Consider the following 16,298-nt stretch of genomic DNA (forward strand, 5'->3'; position numbering starts at 1 on the left):
TATCTTGATTGAAAAGATTTGGAATCATGTCGCCTTGCTCGGCACAAAGACAAATATCACACTTGTATTTGGCATAACGGAAGGGCGAGTGCTTCTTGGGGCCCAAAGGGTCTGGGCGCTGCATCCCTTCGATCCTAGGATGAGTCGCAGGATCTTGGGGCATACATCCCATCATCCAACGGAACTCAGGGCACCAGGCCCTCCACGTGTAAAACACATCGCTCATGATCGCTCTAGTGACATCTTTTGAGATATTTGGTTTCAAGTTCGATGGGTCTGCTGTCCCTACATTTGAAGATATCACCTCTGCACCGTGACCTGGTTTCGGAGGTAAGGGCGAGATATCTAGATGGATTGCTTTTAATTTTGAAATTTAGGAACCGATTCCTGAATACTGGGATGTAGGAGACGCATTCACTAACATACAATATTGAAAACAGCGGTCTTGTGTAAACTTATGAAGACCAGATATCACGAGCCCCCCTACGCTGCAACTACAACGGCACGAGGCAGGAATCAATATATTATATACAAGATATCACCACAGCTCCATTTGCAGTCTAATCTCGGGCTGGAGTATTAATTATACCCACGGTATATTGGTGTTTAGCTAACGGTGTGTTCCATCGAAACCAATTGTTTTTCGTTTGATCGCAGGAGCTGCTACCTTTCAAGCCTCATTATTTGGGCATTGAATCCAGGCCTTTGGGTTTTATTCTCATCTGAAGGAGCAAGACGCACCATATTGTTATATGCGTCTGTGCTACGAACGGATGATATATCGATATGCCCTATTCGAACCGAAGGCTCAACTAGGTAATAACGTTGAAGGACAATCAAAGTGAGACGCACCTAAACTAAAGATTCCAAAGGATGCCCGGACTGTGCGCGTGCCTATCAATAATTCAGCGGTGCATTGGGTCGACTGTGCCTATCTAATCTAGGTAACCGTGCCAAAATTTGTGAAACTAAAAAGTTGATTGATAAGCTACTTATTTGAATAAAATCATTAACAATAGTTGAAATTCAACAAGACGGTTAACTTTGGTGCAGAGAATAGCTAATATACATACTCCAGTAGTTAGCCGCAGGCCAGACTGTGGCTATGATATAAAAAAACATCCAACAGGTTGCAAGGAACATGTGGATTATGGAATCAGGAAAAGAAACTTTTGGTTACCACTACTTTACCAATTTCTAGCTTACGAAAGGAAGGTATGTCTAGAGAGGATGTGGTATGTTGAGAAAGAACTTTGCATGATAAGATATGTATGAACGAATGCTTTTCTTCTTTTTTTCTCATGATGAATTCGATCAATTATCCGATTATTTGATACCCACCGAGATATATCTCTTACAACTTTGGAACTCCCAATGAAAAAGCGAGATATGACAAAGAGATTGATCGGTACGGATAAAAGTAAAATTTACCACATTGCTATCCTCTTATAGCCCATAAGGGAGCAGATAACATCTTGACAAAATTATATAAAAAAGAGAGGAGGAATCTAAATGCTGCGTCATCGGAAGAACAAGGGAAAAAAAGGAGGTATACCGAGAAGAAAGGGAAAACAAGGTGAAATCGGTTCCGGTGGTAATGGGAAAGGATAGAGGGGAAGGGGGTTAAGGATAGAACGAGAAGACCGGTGGAAGGAAAAGAAGAGTTAAAAGGAAACGAGGATTTTTTTTAGTTTCTCCCGTCTACCCCAGAATCATGATTTCAAGATAATAAAGAAGAGGGGAAAAAATGATACAGAGAAACGAAGAAAGAAAAAAAGAGAGAAAAAAAGGTAGATATCGCCCTAGAGGGATACATAGTTCCCCTTCCCCCGCTCCTTCACGCTCGAGGTATAGAAACAAACACTTGGACAAATAATTCGGTCTGCTTCGCTGATAGTTTTTCCGGTCTTTTGCGAGAAAGAATAAAAAAAGAAATAAAAAAGTAATACATATGCAAAATTAAGACCCTTCCCATATGCTTTAACCACCGACGGATTGTGTCACGAAGTTCTATACCAAATTTGAAAGATGGCCACATTAGCTACATGAATTCAAGATTGGGATACAGGGAGAATCTTCATACCTGGAAGAACTTCTTGAATTTCTTATGGTCGAGCTGCTGCAATGCGGATAGATACTCCGTAGCGGCGTGTTCCGGGAAATTGATCGAAGGGAAGAATGTTCCTTGGAGGTATCTACGACGCCACTTGATGTTAGCCATTTCCCTCTGGTCTCCGTGTTCGAAGTCCTTTTTTATCATTATTGTGCCATACGTTACGAAATTCGTCCCCGTCCTCCCATAAATAACCTTCTGAAGTGTAGCAACTTCCCCAAGAACCAACCTCCCCTGCGCATCCTTCGCATCAAAAGCGGGGTTGGCAGGAACCTCCCAACAAATCTCAGAGAAGGTAATCATGAACCTGTCGAATCCAGGAACCGGCTCCAGATTGACCTTTTGAGTTGGTGGCGGATTCTTCTTTTTGTCCTCAGGAAGGATGGTCTCTGGGATTTCCGGCCCACCCCAAACGGACGACATGCGAGCCATCAAGGAGATGGCCATACGTTCTGCGTGAGGATCCGATACATCCTTTGCGAAGTGCTCTACCGTCTCTAGAAGGGCTTGGAAGTTTGGTTGGTTTGCTTTTTTGAGAATGTTAGCGTGCGGTGTCATTGGATTACTTGTTAGTTTAGAGGAAACATACCAGCACTCATAAAGATCTCCGAGAGATCACTATTCAAGACCGTCGACAAGAAGGTAAGGTATTCACGCTTGAGCTCCCCAGTTTCAAGCTGGTCATCGGTTCCGGTTGTAGGCTGGGTAGCAATCTGAAATACTTTGCTACACAGGGGTGTAAGTAGTTGGTCCAGATAATCAGACATATCTTTCTATAATTTTTCCACAAAATCCAAATTAGCAAATCCACCCGAACCGACCCTTCGAAATACCCCCCGGACCGGTTTTTCTTACCTTAAATCCATGGATCAACTGATCAAGTAATCTCAAGAATATCGAAAGCTCTCCTTTCGAAGAATTCTCCGCCAACAATCCTTCAATCCACCTAGGCAATAACCTCAATATAGAAAGCCCCAGCACACCAACCATCCTCGCGAACGCAAACCCAGCAGCCTCTCGAACCTGTTTAGAAGTCTTAAGATTCTCCAACGCGCTGACAATACCTTCCGCGGTCGCCTGAAACTCAGTAGTCAAAGATCTATCCTCCGTCGTAGGTCCCTGTATCTTAAGCCCGTCCGCAAAACCCTTCGCAAATTGACCCATCGCCATGATGTTATGGTGGATCTGAACAGCAGCGGTTTGATCGTTTCGCTTCGCAGCTTCCAGATTAGCTTCTACATCCGAAAATAACGGACTAAGTATCGTGTGTAGAACGGTTTTCTGGTCTGCAAGCGAAAGACTCGACGCGGAGGCAATCGATCCAATCGCCTCAAACAAGTATATCTGACTATTAAAGACAGCATCTGCGGGAGATTCATCGTCCGAGGAAATATCACCTTCATCACCGGAATTGGTACCAACATTGGCCTTGATTACTAATAAATCCTGGATGCTGCCGATGACCTGCGATGCGACACTGCTGATATCGATTCGTAAAAGTTTGACTATTCTCAAGAAAAGGTACCATGCTCTCGTCTTCACTTTGAGATTGCTGTCGTGCGTACACTGAATAAACATCTCCAATGCCGGAGGAACAAAGTCTTTCCTGTGCTCGAAGAAAGGCGAGTATCTGACAACATTCTCGATGTATAATAATCTAGTGGAAGGATGGGTGTATATGCTCGGCCCTGTGAGCTTCGTTAGCAAAGAACAGCCTCTCCACGAATTAGCACATGATTTTTGGGATCCTCACCCAGTTCCATCATCTTCGCCATCATAACCACCAACGCCTCAGCTGCAACCCCATTAGGCTGACCCTCAAGATATAGCCCATTAGCCTTAACCGCAACCTCACCAAACAGGAACATCTGATAAAGCGCAAGCTCTAAATCCCTCCAATTTATCGACCCTTGCCTAGACCCATCCAGCGTATTAACCACCAATACCGAGATCGCCGAGCAGTAAAGATCAATATCCGTCGAAGCAACCGCATCCTGCAAGCTCTTGATTTTCTTTCTCAGTTCTTGAAATTCGGCTTCCATATGCGGATCTGCCTCTTCCCAGTCGAGATCGTCGTCAAACTTCATCTTTCGAACAACGGCTTCTAGGATCGGTTCTAACATGACGTGGTGCGTGGGGAGTAGCGTATTCGTATTCTTCTTCTCTTTTCGTAGATAGGATAGCAACTCTGAAAGGGCAGGGTGGACAAGCATGGAGACATCATCGTATTCGTGTCGGAAGATAACAAGGAGAAACGAAACCCATTGTGAAAGAAAATTTTCAGCCGTCTGTCGACTTTCAGGACTGACTCCGGTGTCCTGTATTCATAGAAAATTAGCATTTCAGCCCGTTTGACCCTCTAACCTTTTTTCTTTTTTTAAAAAAAAACAAAAGGGGAACTTACGCCATTCAACATGGAAACCAAATCCTGGACAATCTTATTGACCAAGGCGCCCACAGCTTCAGCAAAATCAATATCCTCATCAGTATCAGCATCGCTCCTCATCTCCGGTAACGAAATAAGCGTCTTGACGACATCCGTCAACCCAAGAAATCCAATAAGTTCAAGCTTTTCATTCGGCTTCATCCCCTTGCCCGCGATTTCTCCCAATGTCACCGTCGCCGCTTTTCTCCTCTTCGTGACCTCCGGCCCACTTCCACTACCCCGTAACAAATCTGCCAAATGTCCTAAGAAGTGATTGTTGACCACCAGCGAGATATCGATCCAACTAACCCACTTGGCGAATACATGGAGAACCCTTTCCACCACTTCAGCATTCACGTTTCTCCATTGGGTTAATATCTCCTGCCAGGTCGTAACGAGCTTTTGCATATCGTGGTCTCTAATGTAGTCTTTAATAACTGTATTCTTCTTGGCCTGTTCCGTTGTTCTGTAGAATGTGGTTTCGGCAATTTCGTCGTGAATGTCCGTCATAACTCTGAGATAGATCACAAGTCCGGGTAGATTGTCCATTTGCCCATTACCACCGTTCTCTCTGGGGACCGACATCGTTAACGCTAACAGTTCATCGAAGAAAGTCGTCCAAGAAGTGGTGTATAAAACGGTGAAAAGGATGGTAATGGTTTGTATCAATTTCCCCTGAAGGGCAGGATTGTCCGGTCGAGAGTCAGCGCCTGGTCGATAGTTTCGCCGTAGGTAGTCCATAAGGTTATCTTTGAGGAATATGAGGTTTTGGAGACCTAGTTCCGGCGCACGGGTTCTAACGGCGATATTGACGACCTCGAGGGCGAAGAGGCGGACGGCATCGTCGGGCCTGGGAAGCCTGGTGAAGAGGGAAAGGCAGATTGTCCATCCTTCCGGAGAATCTTTGACGCGGTTGAGGAATTCGAGAGCCTGTTACGTAAAACGACGTCGTTTTAGTTACTTAATCCTATGCAGTCTATTATGGATTTTGCTGGGCATGCATCTTCTTATAAAACGCCATCGGGGAAAGGAAAAGGTATCGATTCGCATATGCCTAAAGCATTAAGCCTTGAGGGTGGAAGGATCTTGCACACCTGTCGCACTAAGTCCTGGTTGGTGCCTGCCGGATTGTAGACGATTTGGACGGCTTGCTCGACCTGGCGACAAAGGAAAAAGAACTTGTTAGAACAAACTTTGAAAGACACGGTGACAACAACGATGTATTTTTAAAAAAAAAGTACGAGTGGGTAGACTATTCACCTGGTGCTCCATGGCTTCAAATCTCAGAGGAGTAAGTCCCAGACGGAGGGAAGGGAGGAGATATTTGGCGGCTGCTCCGCCGGCGAGCTAGCAGTTGCGCGATTTGGACAGCTGCTCGGACAGTAGCCACCTTTGCAAGCTCTTAGAGGGTAGAATACGGATCACAAACTTCAGCAAACGGTCACGGGCAGCTGGGTCTTTGGTGGGAGGATTCGGATTACGGGTTCAATGGCGAGAGTAGTTCTATCAAGGAGGCTGATGAAGGTGGGAGATGGGATGAATCCTGCAGGAAAGGAGTTGTGGTGAATATTAATTTAGGTGGTGGTTTGAGGTCACAAAAAATAATTTTATGTTCTCCAGAAAGCAGACCGTCCTCTGAACTTTGCCTTCCAGAAAAGACAATTCAGTGCAAGACATGCACGCAAGGCCGCTGATTGGATTGTCAGGCAATGCGTACCTTGTACTCGCATTCTTCATTTTTTTTTTTTTTTTTTAACAAGGTTACATATTTAAGCCAATACCCAATATATATTATTGAGGCACTTTCACCGTCACAGAGTAGAGGAACAGAGGGAAAGAGCTAGGGACGGAGGGGGAAGACAGACAGAAAATAGACGCACGTGGACATATCCGATGGCATGCTGTATATATCCCAAACGAGCTCTGTCGGCTGCAGCAGATGTTAATAAGTTTGGATATCAGCCGTCAAACACCGCGCTAACTGGCGGCCTAAACCCTTCTCGAATTGCACCAAGCGAGGGGGACTGTTCGACGGTGATTTTGTCAAGTAGACGTATCTTACAGAAGAGGCGGGATGATATGATTTCAAAAAGACAAAGAAGAGGAAAGTGGTAGTAGTATTAACCACTATGATACGCTCGATATAGTTGCTTCCTTGATGCTTCGGTTTGAATTCGATTTAGTATGCATAAATGCGGGCGGGTCGCTGAATTCACTGCTCTTCAGACGCCGTCGCCGCCGCTGTATCCGGAGTCGCTGGTGACGTAGGAATATTCTCTTGCGCATCAATCCTGAGATTCTTCGCCTCCGCCGCCAAATTCTCATCCTCTGCGATCTCCCTATCCAATTGAAGTAGATACGTCTCCCACAATTCAATGACCTATGACAAAAATTTCAAGCATTAGTTCTCCTGGTTCCAATGTATATGTAAAAAAAAAAAAAAAGGCGCATGATGAGATGGTGGGCTGAATACCTCCTTCTGCGCCTCCACCGCGCTCTCCAAAAATGTCTCCACTCCACTTTTAAAATCCTCCACCTTCTCCTTCTCAAACCTATCCAATTCATTCTTCATCAACCTCCCCATCTCATCAAACAAAACCCTCGCCTGATGCAACTTCTTCTCCGAATCCGCAACTTCAGCCTGCATCTGATTCAACCTATCACCTTGCGTCTTCCCTTGCCTCTGCAACTTCTCATACGTGCTCCTCTTCTTCTGAGTCTCCGACTCCGCCGCATGCCATGAATGGAACGCCTTCTGTCGCTGCTGGAAAGCCATCTTGACGGATCCTATCAGTCGAATGTATTCATCAACCGTAATTCCAAGGGTAAGCACGTCCTGTTGCGCCTGGCGATCATACAGCTCCCTCAGCCGTATTTGCAAGTCCGCCAAGGAAGCCAAAGGCGAAGAAAGATTATTGCTCAACTCCACAGCAGAGAGGGCGTGCAGCGAGTTTCCAAATTCATTCGCTGATTCCGCCAGCTCCTTTCGCTGCTTGATAACCGTATCGATCGACTTCATCAGATTCTTCAGCTGAACCTCAAGAGCATCAAGGTACGCCTTTCGATCCAAAAACCACTCATCCGTCTCCACGAACTTCTGAGCGGTAGAAAACGCCCCTCCGACTCCAAACCCGAACAATCCGCCGCCTCCGGTCTCCGTACTGGCGGTCTGCCTCTCCTTCTGCTTAATATCCACGGTGAAAGACTCGGACTCTAAAAAGATCTTGAGATCTCCATCCTGCTGTAATACCGGGTGCAAAGCAATCTTGTTGAGCATACGTTCCAGCGCAGCTCTACGCGATTCGACGAAATCTTGGTCAAATCGTCCAAGTTGCTGCTTCTCCGGTGGTGGCGGGACGATAATACCAGGGTTGCTCACGATAAGTGCATTGTAGAGCCAAAGGAAGTCTCTATACCTTCGACTAACCGTGAATTCGGGAACCTTGTAAGCTTTAGATGATGTCTGCCCACCGTATCAGTAAAAATCCATCCTCATAGTTTAATTTGTGAGTACAGCAATACCTTCGTAGAAACCTGATAGACGATATGTGCACTTGTCAAATCACCAACTTTATGCGGATCTCCAACTTGGATATCAAATGTAGGCTTGGCAGCCAATTCGACGGGCACGCTGGGCGGAATGGCCCTACTGGTCTCCCTGGTAGGCGTGGCAGGAACCGGCGGCGGCTGCCTCGGCTTCCTACCCATCAACCCATCATCCTCATCCTCATCTTCCAAATTAACACTCTCCATAAGGTCCCTCGTACTCGGTACGGATGCGGTGCTAACACTCCTGGCGCCTCGGGAGCCGGGTTCCTTGGTTGGTGGTTGAGGGGGTAGCTCCGCTGAGAGCCCTAGAGGGGAGGTGATAGGTTCCTCGGTATCATCGCCACCACCGAGCGGACCGAGCGGATTGAAGGAGTCATCTACGGCCTCGAGTTTGGCGACGATTCCTCCGCCGCGACGTGGTGGACCTCTGGTCTTCGAAGGGACGATCCTGGTGGGTATCGATGTTGTAACGGCGGCGGGGCCAGACGGGGAGGTAACGGCGGCGATAGCTTGCGGTCCCCCTGCTGCATCGTCTATGAATTTCAACTTCGTTAGCAATATCCGTTACCATTCAAGTAGAAAGAAGCTTCTCCGCCATACCGAGCTTGGGTTGTGAGGTCGGCCCAGCATCAGTGGTATGGATGCCGCTGGACGGCTGGTCATCCCAGGGCGAGTTCAAATCGAGTACGTCGAAGCCTCCACTCATGGCGAGGTTCCGTGTCAAGAAAGCAAACGGTCGTTCGAGCTTCCAGGAGCTTTGATGTCGTCGTCGTCGAAAGAAGGGGGTTAGGTGGTTATCGGAGGGAGAGAAGTGATGCAAGCAGTTGAATCGTACCCACCGTCGCCGTCAGTTCTCTTGACATTGCATACCTTTCCTTGGCATCGCTCACCAACACCACCCGTAACTATAGCTTCACCGATGCAACTACATATTACATACCGACTTGGTAAATCTACGGCCACGAACGACTGACTAGTTTATCTGTTGGAGAATATATTATATTCCATTCCGACGCCATACCGCACAAAACGAGAGACGAACACAAAAGGAAAAGGTTAACGGGAAAAGAAAAAAAAGGAACAAGAATACGGAAAGGAAATATACGAAAACGAGGATCCAAAACGAAGAGCTTACAGCAGAATACGGAAAGGGAGAGGGCGGAAGAAGGAGAACTTGAAGATCCTACGATCCAAGCTCGAAAGCAACGATCGCTGGGGGTTCCCCAATAGGTGCACGGATTTATAGAAGGTTGACAGAAAGGAAATTTCGAGGAACCAGAGGGGAAAAGACGGATTTTATACTCCACGCGATACCCGAAGAAGACCCACGAAAAAGGAAAACATGAAAACAAAAGGATTGCATAGCAAGGACCGAGCGAGACGGAGGATCGAAGGGAGGAGAGGTTGAACATGCACGGGAAGGGAAAACATTATATACCGGAAGCGTAAAGAGGAAAGGGGACGGAACGAAGGCAAAGTCGACGTGGCGCATAACACACATGGTATACAACAAGGCTGACAGGAAAATACCGAAATAAAACAGATGCACGAGAAGTTTGAAGCCAGAGCCCGCCAAAAAGTAAGTCGAACGCGGTAACAACTAGGCCCACGCCGGTACCAAAGGATATTTTGTGACGGACATTATGTCAATGGACCAGCATTAGTCGAAAAGTAAATGCAAGAAACATAACCGATCTTCAATGCGCGCCGCATGTAGCACAAGTTCGCTCGCCAACTACCGTCGTGAACCCACCAACCCCATCTTTCAAGCCAAGCTATAACTTGCTAGGGAGTAAAAATCGAAGGTGAATACTATACAAGCTGAGAATGGGTCGGAAATGGGTATCTTTCCGTTACTTGTCCTAAATGCAATAGCTCGGTCCTACTTGAAAAGAAAAGTTGATGCTGTGTAACCGTTCCCTACTTGCGAGAAGAAGTGGCCCCGAAGTCCGGAGGCGGTGGTTTTTGAACCTCCTTTCTGGGTGGTTTCATATAGAACTCGGCCTGTATCATGAGATGACTGATTGAGAAAGTACGTTAGCACGCATGGATGTATATATATATATATTATGAATAAACGCTTACTCGCTAGGAAAGTGGACGTTCGGGAAGCCGGCCACCTTGCTCATGTACTCCTTGTCAACCTCACCCAAAAGACCTGTCACCTGCATGCAGTTGGTCGAATACCAAATGTAATCGATCACTCCGCTGAAGCCAGGCGTGTAATTCGTGAACGGGAAATCGGGGAAAATCGAGTAAGCCGATTTGAGGTTAAACGGATGCGAGATACCTTCCTCGCTATACGGGCCGTAATCCCTCCCTCCCAGGGTCGGATGATGCGCGTCGATCGCTCCTTTCGTTATAAGTTCGTACACACCGCTATCACCCAGCGAATTGAAATCACCGCAAACGACCAAAGGAATGCTGGCGCCGTTGGGATATTTGACCTCCGGGATTTCTTCCTCCCCTTCGATCCTCTGGATCTTGGACGGTGGAGGGTTGGCAACGTATTTATTAGCCAGCTTGCCGAGTTCCTCCATCAGCACGGCGGTCTGGATAAGCTTGACGTCTTCGAAGACAGGGTTCCAGAACAGATGGGCGTTCGCAACAATCATACGGCCCCCCGTGAGCTTGTTCTCCAGGTAGATTATCGTAGCGACGTCGTCTCTGGGCATGACCCGGTTGAAGATATCCGTGGCCTTTTTCATGTCGGGACGGTTGATCGCAAGCTGCTGAAAGTTAATAACCTGTTTATCCAACAGGTTGAACTTTGTCGTCTTCCAGAAAATGGCACAGCCGTCGACTTGACGGGTCTCCTGAGCCCCAAAGTTGCGTGCTCGCGTCTTCTGGAAAATAACACCCTTGTAATCTTGGTAGGCCATGGTCGGACTCAAATAATCTTCAAAGTTGTTGAGGTCGACTTCTTGCAAGCAGACGATATCCGCATTGCTGCTCAGGATGTCATTGCCGATGAGACCCTTTCGATAATCCCAAGCCAAAGCCCAAGAGGGCACGTATCCGTAAGCTTGTGGCGTCGCATATTTCTCGCAGAGGATGTTGTAAGAGATGATGCTGAATTTGTGAGGATCTCCTTCGGTCGACGGCTTCCCTTCGAGTGTCGAGCCATCCAATACGTTCCATTCCCTCGTAGGGTCCGGCAATTCGACTGGTTTCCCACGAGTTAGCTTTGTTCCGTCCCCTTCGGATATACGATTTCTCGAGTTTTGATGATAAACTTACTTTGGCTGCTCTCCAACAGATAGTTGATCAGGGCGGAGGTTCCATCCGTTGCGATCTTGTTGCGCAAATTTTCCTTCAGAGGGTTTCCCTCCACACCGAGTATCTCAAGCTGGAAAAGCGTCCCCATCTCGCCGGGCAAGTTCTGGATGTGGTTGTCGAAAAGGAGGAGAGTCTTCAAATTTGTCAGCATTCCGATCTCCGCCGGGATTTCCGTCAGCTGGTTGCTGGAGGCGTCCAGGTACGTCAACAGCTTCAGCTTTCCGATGGACGCAGGAAGCGTCTTCAATTGGTTATGATTGATGTAGAGCTTGTCCAAGAAGGTGTAATTGAAGAGGTTCTCAGCAAGAGCCCGGAGTCCCTGACCACCGAAATCCAATGCGAACCATTCCTGGCGCTTGTCCTTCTCGGTGAGCTTTCGCTGTTGTATCGGACGTTTTTCGTTCTCATTGGCACCAGTCGACCCTTCATCTTCGTTGTCCTCCGCCGTCGTCAACACGGTCGAAGCTCCCTTGGCCCCGACGCCGGTCTTTGTCTTCGTCGCGGCCACTCGAGCTTGATGATGGGGTGAGCCGCTCTGGCGGGAGATCTGAGCGAGCTGCAGTTGCTTTTCCCAATGACCGGTCACGTTGGCATTCGTTTGGACCGATGAAGCAACACCGTTGGACAGATGCTGCTGCTGTTGCTGCTGGCCTGCGAACCCGGATCCTCCAATTGTACCACCGGAGTAGGTATGCTGATGTCCCGAGAGTCCATTTTGAGAGTTATTAGCACCCGGATGAGCGAGAACCCTATCGCCCAGCTGGGAAGGCTGCTGGGGTTGGTGGAGCGGTTGATGATGTTGGTGCTGAGCCTGGAAAGCCTGAGCGATGTTTTTTTGCATATACCGTGTGTGAGGTTGGCCGGCGGCATTTATGAGCATGTGAGGATGCCCTTGGGCTTGCTGGGGTGGTTGGCTATACATGCCGAAGGAACCTGGAGACTGGGGGGCGGGGGATCGAGAAGGCGACGGGGTGTCATTAGGTCGAGGAGACGATCCCCTGCCTAAACGGAACGGAACGAAGTTTCTTGTCTGGTAGTGTTGGTAGACCTGACTCTCAGACATCACACGGTGTACAGAGACCGGTTATGCGATGGGAGGCTAAGTTATGTTGGTGTCTGTGTGATAAAACAATGGAGGCACGAGGACAGGGCGAGAGGGAGAAAGTCAGCAAAGCGGGTTTCAGGTGGAAGAGGAAAAATCCAAGGAAAGGGTCGTATACCGAGCCTCCCGCGGTCCCTCTTCATGTATACTGCTGCTGCCAGACAAACCACCGGGATGTTTTGTCCCCTGTCGATGAGAATAGGTCGGGATTGACTGGAAGTTGGATTGGAGAAAGAGGGTGTGAGAAGCTTTCGGTTTTTTTCTAAAGAGGGAGCAAGATTGAAAATTTCAGTCACAGGCTTTCCATCAAGACGAAGACGGAGGATGGGAGGAGTAGGGACGGCATTTCGACGGAGAGAGAACAAGATGATGATGAATGTGATGGAGTAGATGATGAAAGGGCAACGGAGCGGGATTGCTTACGTTAGTACCGAGGCGTGGGACTAGAGGAAGGACCGGTTCGAGGGTGGTTTCGAGGTGGGGAATCGAATCTGATAAAATGGGGATCAAGATCAAGATCAAGATCAGTAACGGGGTACGAGGTACCGACCGGGCGAGGAACGAACAAGCTGCAAGATATCAATTACATCTACCGTCTCCCTCTATCTTTGCGTATCCGTCTTGATGTCAGGTGGACGTGGGTATGTATGTACAGATGCCATGAACGGATGTGAGGGAGGTTCGATACAAAGCAAGGTAGGTAAGTGGAATTGAGAAGGAATTGGCGAAGGACCCCATGCACCCCGGCTATCCATGCAAGTAACCAAGCAAGCAAGCCAGACCGGACCAGACCTCCATCCAACAAGCAGGAGGCAGGCAAAGCAAGCAGAAATAAGAAAGCACCCTGACCGGGACCGACCAGACCAGACCAGACCAAACATGCACCGCATCCAAGGGCGGAAGGAAAGGGGAAACTCACTCGACGTACCCTGTTATCGTTTGCGTGGAGACGAGACGAGACCGAGAGAGGAAGTCCGGGGAAGAAGAGCTTCTCGATGGGAGGTGGAGGTTTGAAGCTGAAACGGGGAGAACGGGAAAGGGAAGGGAGAGGACAGCAAGGTGGAGAGCGGAGAGAGTTGGTATATTTTTTCGGTGTTGCTGCCAACGTTGACTTTGAACATTAATATTGGCATGATCGATCACAACCATTCCATTCGTGATAATACAATTACCAACTACGCTATCATACTAGGTACTATGGGGATAGGGAGATGTACGTGGTCTATCGATATCATGGAGATATGCGAAGAGCATCATATAATATACAATGCCATACGGCGACACGGCCAGCTTGATGACCCATTTCGGTGCTCGTTAACAGGATTCACCATCTCGAGACTTTGTATGACGAAAACAACCGTTCCGGCTTCATCGAGGTTGCTGTCTCCCATCTGCTCGCAAAGGAATGCATATATGGAAGTGCCCAATAATATCGTCCTTGTATAAATCATAGGCAGAAGGTGTCCATTTTACCGGAGATCGGTGCCCTGGAGACCATGGACAAGTAGATTTATAAATGTGGGCCCCGGATTCGATCCAGAACGGTTCGCCTGACCAGATACGAGCCAAGGCCAGGCCGGGCTCGATCCAAAACGGTTCCTGGCTAACCATGCAACGACATATCAAACCCCGATGTCAATGGAAACAGATAGGATAGAAAGATAATAATATACGAGGTACCTTTTGAACTTACCGTATTCTATCGGGTTCGAAGAGGTTGTGAAGATGTATGTAGGTTATACGTCGAGATGCAGGTACCGGATGCACAGCTCAGCCATACATACGATGATACGATATGACATGAGATGGCCGTGCCATATGCGGGTATGCAGCCGGTGGATAAATACTCGTTGGGACTTGAAAAACAAATAACTTGCATCGCTCGAAACATCGCCTGAATTACTTTCTTCCTCTGTCACCTTTTTCTTTTCTCTATAAGATATAATATGATATGTATGAGAAGGAGCCGTGCACTGTTTAGTCCGCCCCCAAAATTTAATCCTGGGAACGCCACATGCCCACGCTCCCGCCCCCCCAAGTAATTAAGCCCCAGGTTAAGTTCCAAGTTCCAAGTCCAGTTCACGATCCTATTACCAAGAATAATATATAATAATGACTCCCGAGACCGATCTCGACCTATTTAACTAAATGGATTTCTCCGGTATGTTCTCCTGAGTTTTTCCGTTAGAGCGTGCTGATATCATATAGGCTTCATATACTGCCCATCCACCCAACACCCTGACAAGACCTGTGTCGCAAAGATGATGGAACCCGGCCTCTCCCCCGCCTTCCAATACCAACGACCAGCTGCCCACCGTGAGCGACTCGTCCCAGTCCCCATAACCACCCTCCCGGATGGCATCCTTCCCCTCTCTCCAACCATCACCTCAACTTCAACTGCAACTTCAGTATCAACGGCAGTACCCTTGCTCAAAAAGGAACCCCAATACTTCATGGGCCGTCCCGTCCACCCGAACTACCACTACAAAAAGAACAGACGCTACGCAGGCGACGAATCGCTCCCTTACCCTCTCCCTTGCGATCAACAGGAAGTAAACCGTCAAAACATAATCCACCATATCTTCAGCGAAGTATTCGGTACGATCCATGCCGCCGAATTTCCCAAAGTCGAAGATATCCCTTCAAAAGTCCTCGATGTGGGTTGTGGCAGCGGATTGTGGATTGCCAGCATGTCAGATGAATTCGCCGCCAGGGGCAAACCGAACGTTCAATTCACTGGTATGGATATAGTCCGTAACTGTCCCGACATGACGGGCGTCAATTTTCGTTTTATAAAACATAATATACTCAACCTACCTCTCCCTTTCGCCACGGGAGAGTTCGATTATATAATGGTACGGGAGATGACACTGTGTTACCCTCAAGACCCCCGCAGCTCGGAGGCATTGTTGGAAGAATACCTTAGAATCCTCAAAGTCGGTGGGATACTCGAAGTGCAATGCTCCGACCACACAATACGCTGTCTATCGCCATCCGGTATCCCCCCGTCATCCAGAAGCGGGGCATACCCCATGACGGCATCGACAAGATTCAACCACAGATCCGAGAACTCATATGTTCAAGACTACAACAGATGGATCACTCATTTCTTGGGTACCAAAAACCTGCCGACCATACCGTGCACGAGTCAGCAGTCTATCATGGCGATGGAGAAGTCATTGGGACACATAAGAAACCGACGGTACGCCTTACCGCTAGATAATCCACACTGGGAAGGGAAGCCGGTATCATCGGTCACGGGAACTCTGGAAAATAGGTCCCTCACATCCTTAACATCAACGATGGAACCCCGACGGTCAACGGAAAGCAGCAAATCCGCCCCTCAAGCTGCGACAACGTCCACCACCACTCCCAACGACACAGAAACGAGAAGCATCGATGGCGAACCAAGGGAGCGAAAGGGAAGCATGGGGATGTTTGTATCAGACGATGCAAGAGGGATTAGAACCCTCGCTCGGCAAACATTCACAAGTTTAATACGGAACCTGGAGCCGGTATTAAGGCAGTCCAATAGAATACCACAGGAAGATTGGGACTGGTGGTTTAGAGATATGATGCTGAACTTCCACCAGAATAAAGGGTTGAACGGCGGGGAGTGCATCGAGATGGGGGCGTGGTGGGGCGTCAAGAAGAGCACGTAGACCTCATATACGACAACCAAATGCCTTGCTATCTTTTTTTTTTTTTTTTTTTTTTTTCTCGTTACGGCACTTGTCATGCGTTATGGGTATTTGTTATCGGGTCCTAAGTCTTTTAATGGAGTGGTCGGGACGGGATGGGAGTCTTTTATTTACACACACCTGCTGATT

General features: G+C 48.0%; 5 protein-coding genes across 6 annotated transcripts; 1 reads left to right on the plus strand and 4 right to left on the minus strand.

Annotated features, from left to right (window-relative positions):
- Positions 1-1,980: 1,980 nt before the first annotated feature.
- DFL_001930 (uncharacterized protein) lies at positions 1,981-5,810 on the minus strand (the record flags this gene model as incomplete). Its single annotated transcript, XM_067630636.1, has 11 exons — positions 1,981-2,010; positions 2,084-2,195; positions 2,274-2,640; positions 2,703-2,886; positions 2,969-3,618; positions 3,679-3,801; positions 3,867-3,908; positions 3,969-4,431; positions 4,518-5,468; positions 5,633-5,695; positions 5,799-5,810. The coding sequence occupies 11 exons, from the start codon at positions 5,808-5,810 to the stop codon at positions 1,981-1,983; spliced, it is 2,997 nt and encodes a 998-aa protein (XP_067493260.1).
- Positions 5,811-6,750: 940 nt separating this feature from the next.
- On the minus strand, positions 6,751-8,793 carry DFL_001931 (uncharacterized protein; the record flags this gene model as incomplete). Its single annotated transcript, XM_067630637.1, has 4 exons — positions 6,751-6,918; positions 7,012-8,001; positions 8,061-8,620; positions 8,688-8,793. The coding sequence occupies 4 exons, from the start codon at positions 8,791-8,793 to the stop codon at positions 6,751-6,753; spliced, it is 1,824 nt and encodes a 607-aa protein (XP_067493261.1).
- A 1,214-nt stretch (positions 8,794-10,007) lies between these two features.
- Positions 10,008-12,288, minus strand: DFL_001932 (uncharacterized protein; the record flags this gene model as incomplete). The annotated part of the gene is made up of 3 exons (XM_067630638.1): positions 10,008-10,107; positions 10,173-11,253; positions 11,328-12,288. The coding sequence occupies 3 exons, from the start codon at positions 12,286-12,288 to the stop codon at positions 10,008-10,010; spliced, it is 2,142 nt and encodes a 713-aa protein (XP_067493262.1).
- A 319-nt stretch (positions 12,289-12,607) lies between these two features.
- DFL_001933 (uncharacterized protein) lies at positions 12,608-13,771 on the minus strand (the record flags this gene model as incomplete). Of its 2 annotated transcripts, none has more annotated exons than XM_067630639.1 (4): positions 12,608-12,730; positions 12,892-12,959; positions 13,388-13,397; positions 13,745-13,771. In XM_067630639.1, 4 exons carry the CDS (start codon positions 13,769-13,771, stop codon positions 12,608-12,610), a joined length of 228 nt encoding a protein of 75 aa, XP_067493263.1. The 2 variants fall into 2 exon arrangements, with proteins under 2 accessions (XP_067493263.1, XP_067493264.1); XM_067630640.1 differs by lacking the exons at positions 13,388-13,397; positions 13,745-13,771 and adding exons at positions 13,056-13,074; positions 13,122-13,130.
- An 845-nt stretch (positions 13,772-14,616) lies between these two features.
- Positions 14,617-16,130, plus strand: DFL_001934 (uncharacterized protein; the record flags this gene model as incomplete). Its single annotated transcript, XM_067630641.1, has 2 exons — positions 14,617-14,629; positions 14,677-16,130. The coding sequence occupies 2 exons, from the start codon at positions 14,617-14,619 to the stop codon at positions 16,128-16,130; spliced, it is 1,467 nt and encodes a 488-aa protein (XP_067493265.1).
- Between the last annotated feature and the right edge of the window lie 168 nt (positions 16,131-16,298).

Source organism: Arthrobotrys flagrans, assembly GCF_004000055.1.
Source record: "Arthrobotrys flagrans strain CBS H-5679 chromosome Unknown unitig_3, whole genome shotgun sequence".
NCBI classification, from domain to species: domain Eukaryota; kingdom Fungi; phylum Ascomycota; class Orbiliomycetes; order Orbiliales; family Orbiliaceae; genus Arthrobotrys; species Arthrobotrys flagrans.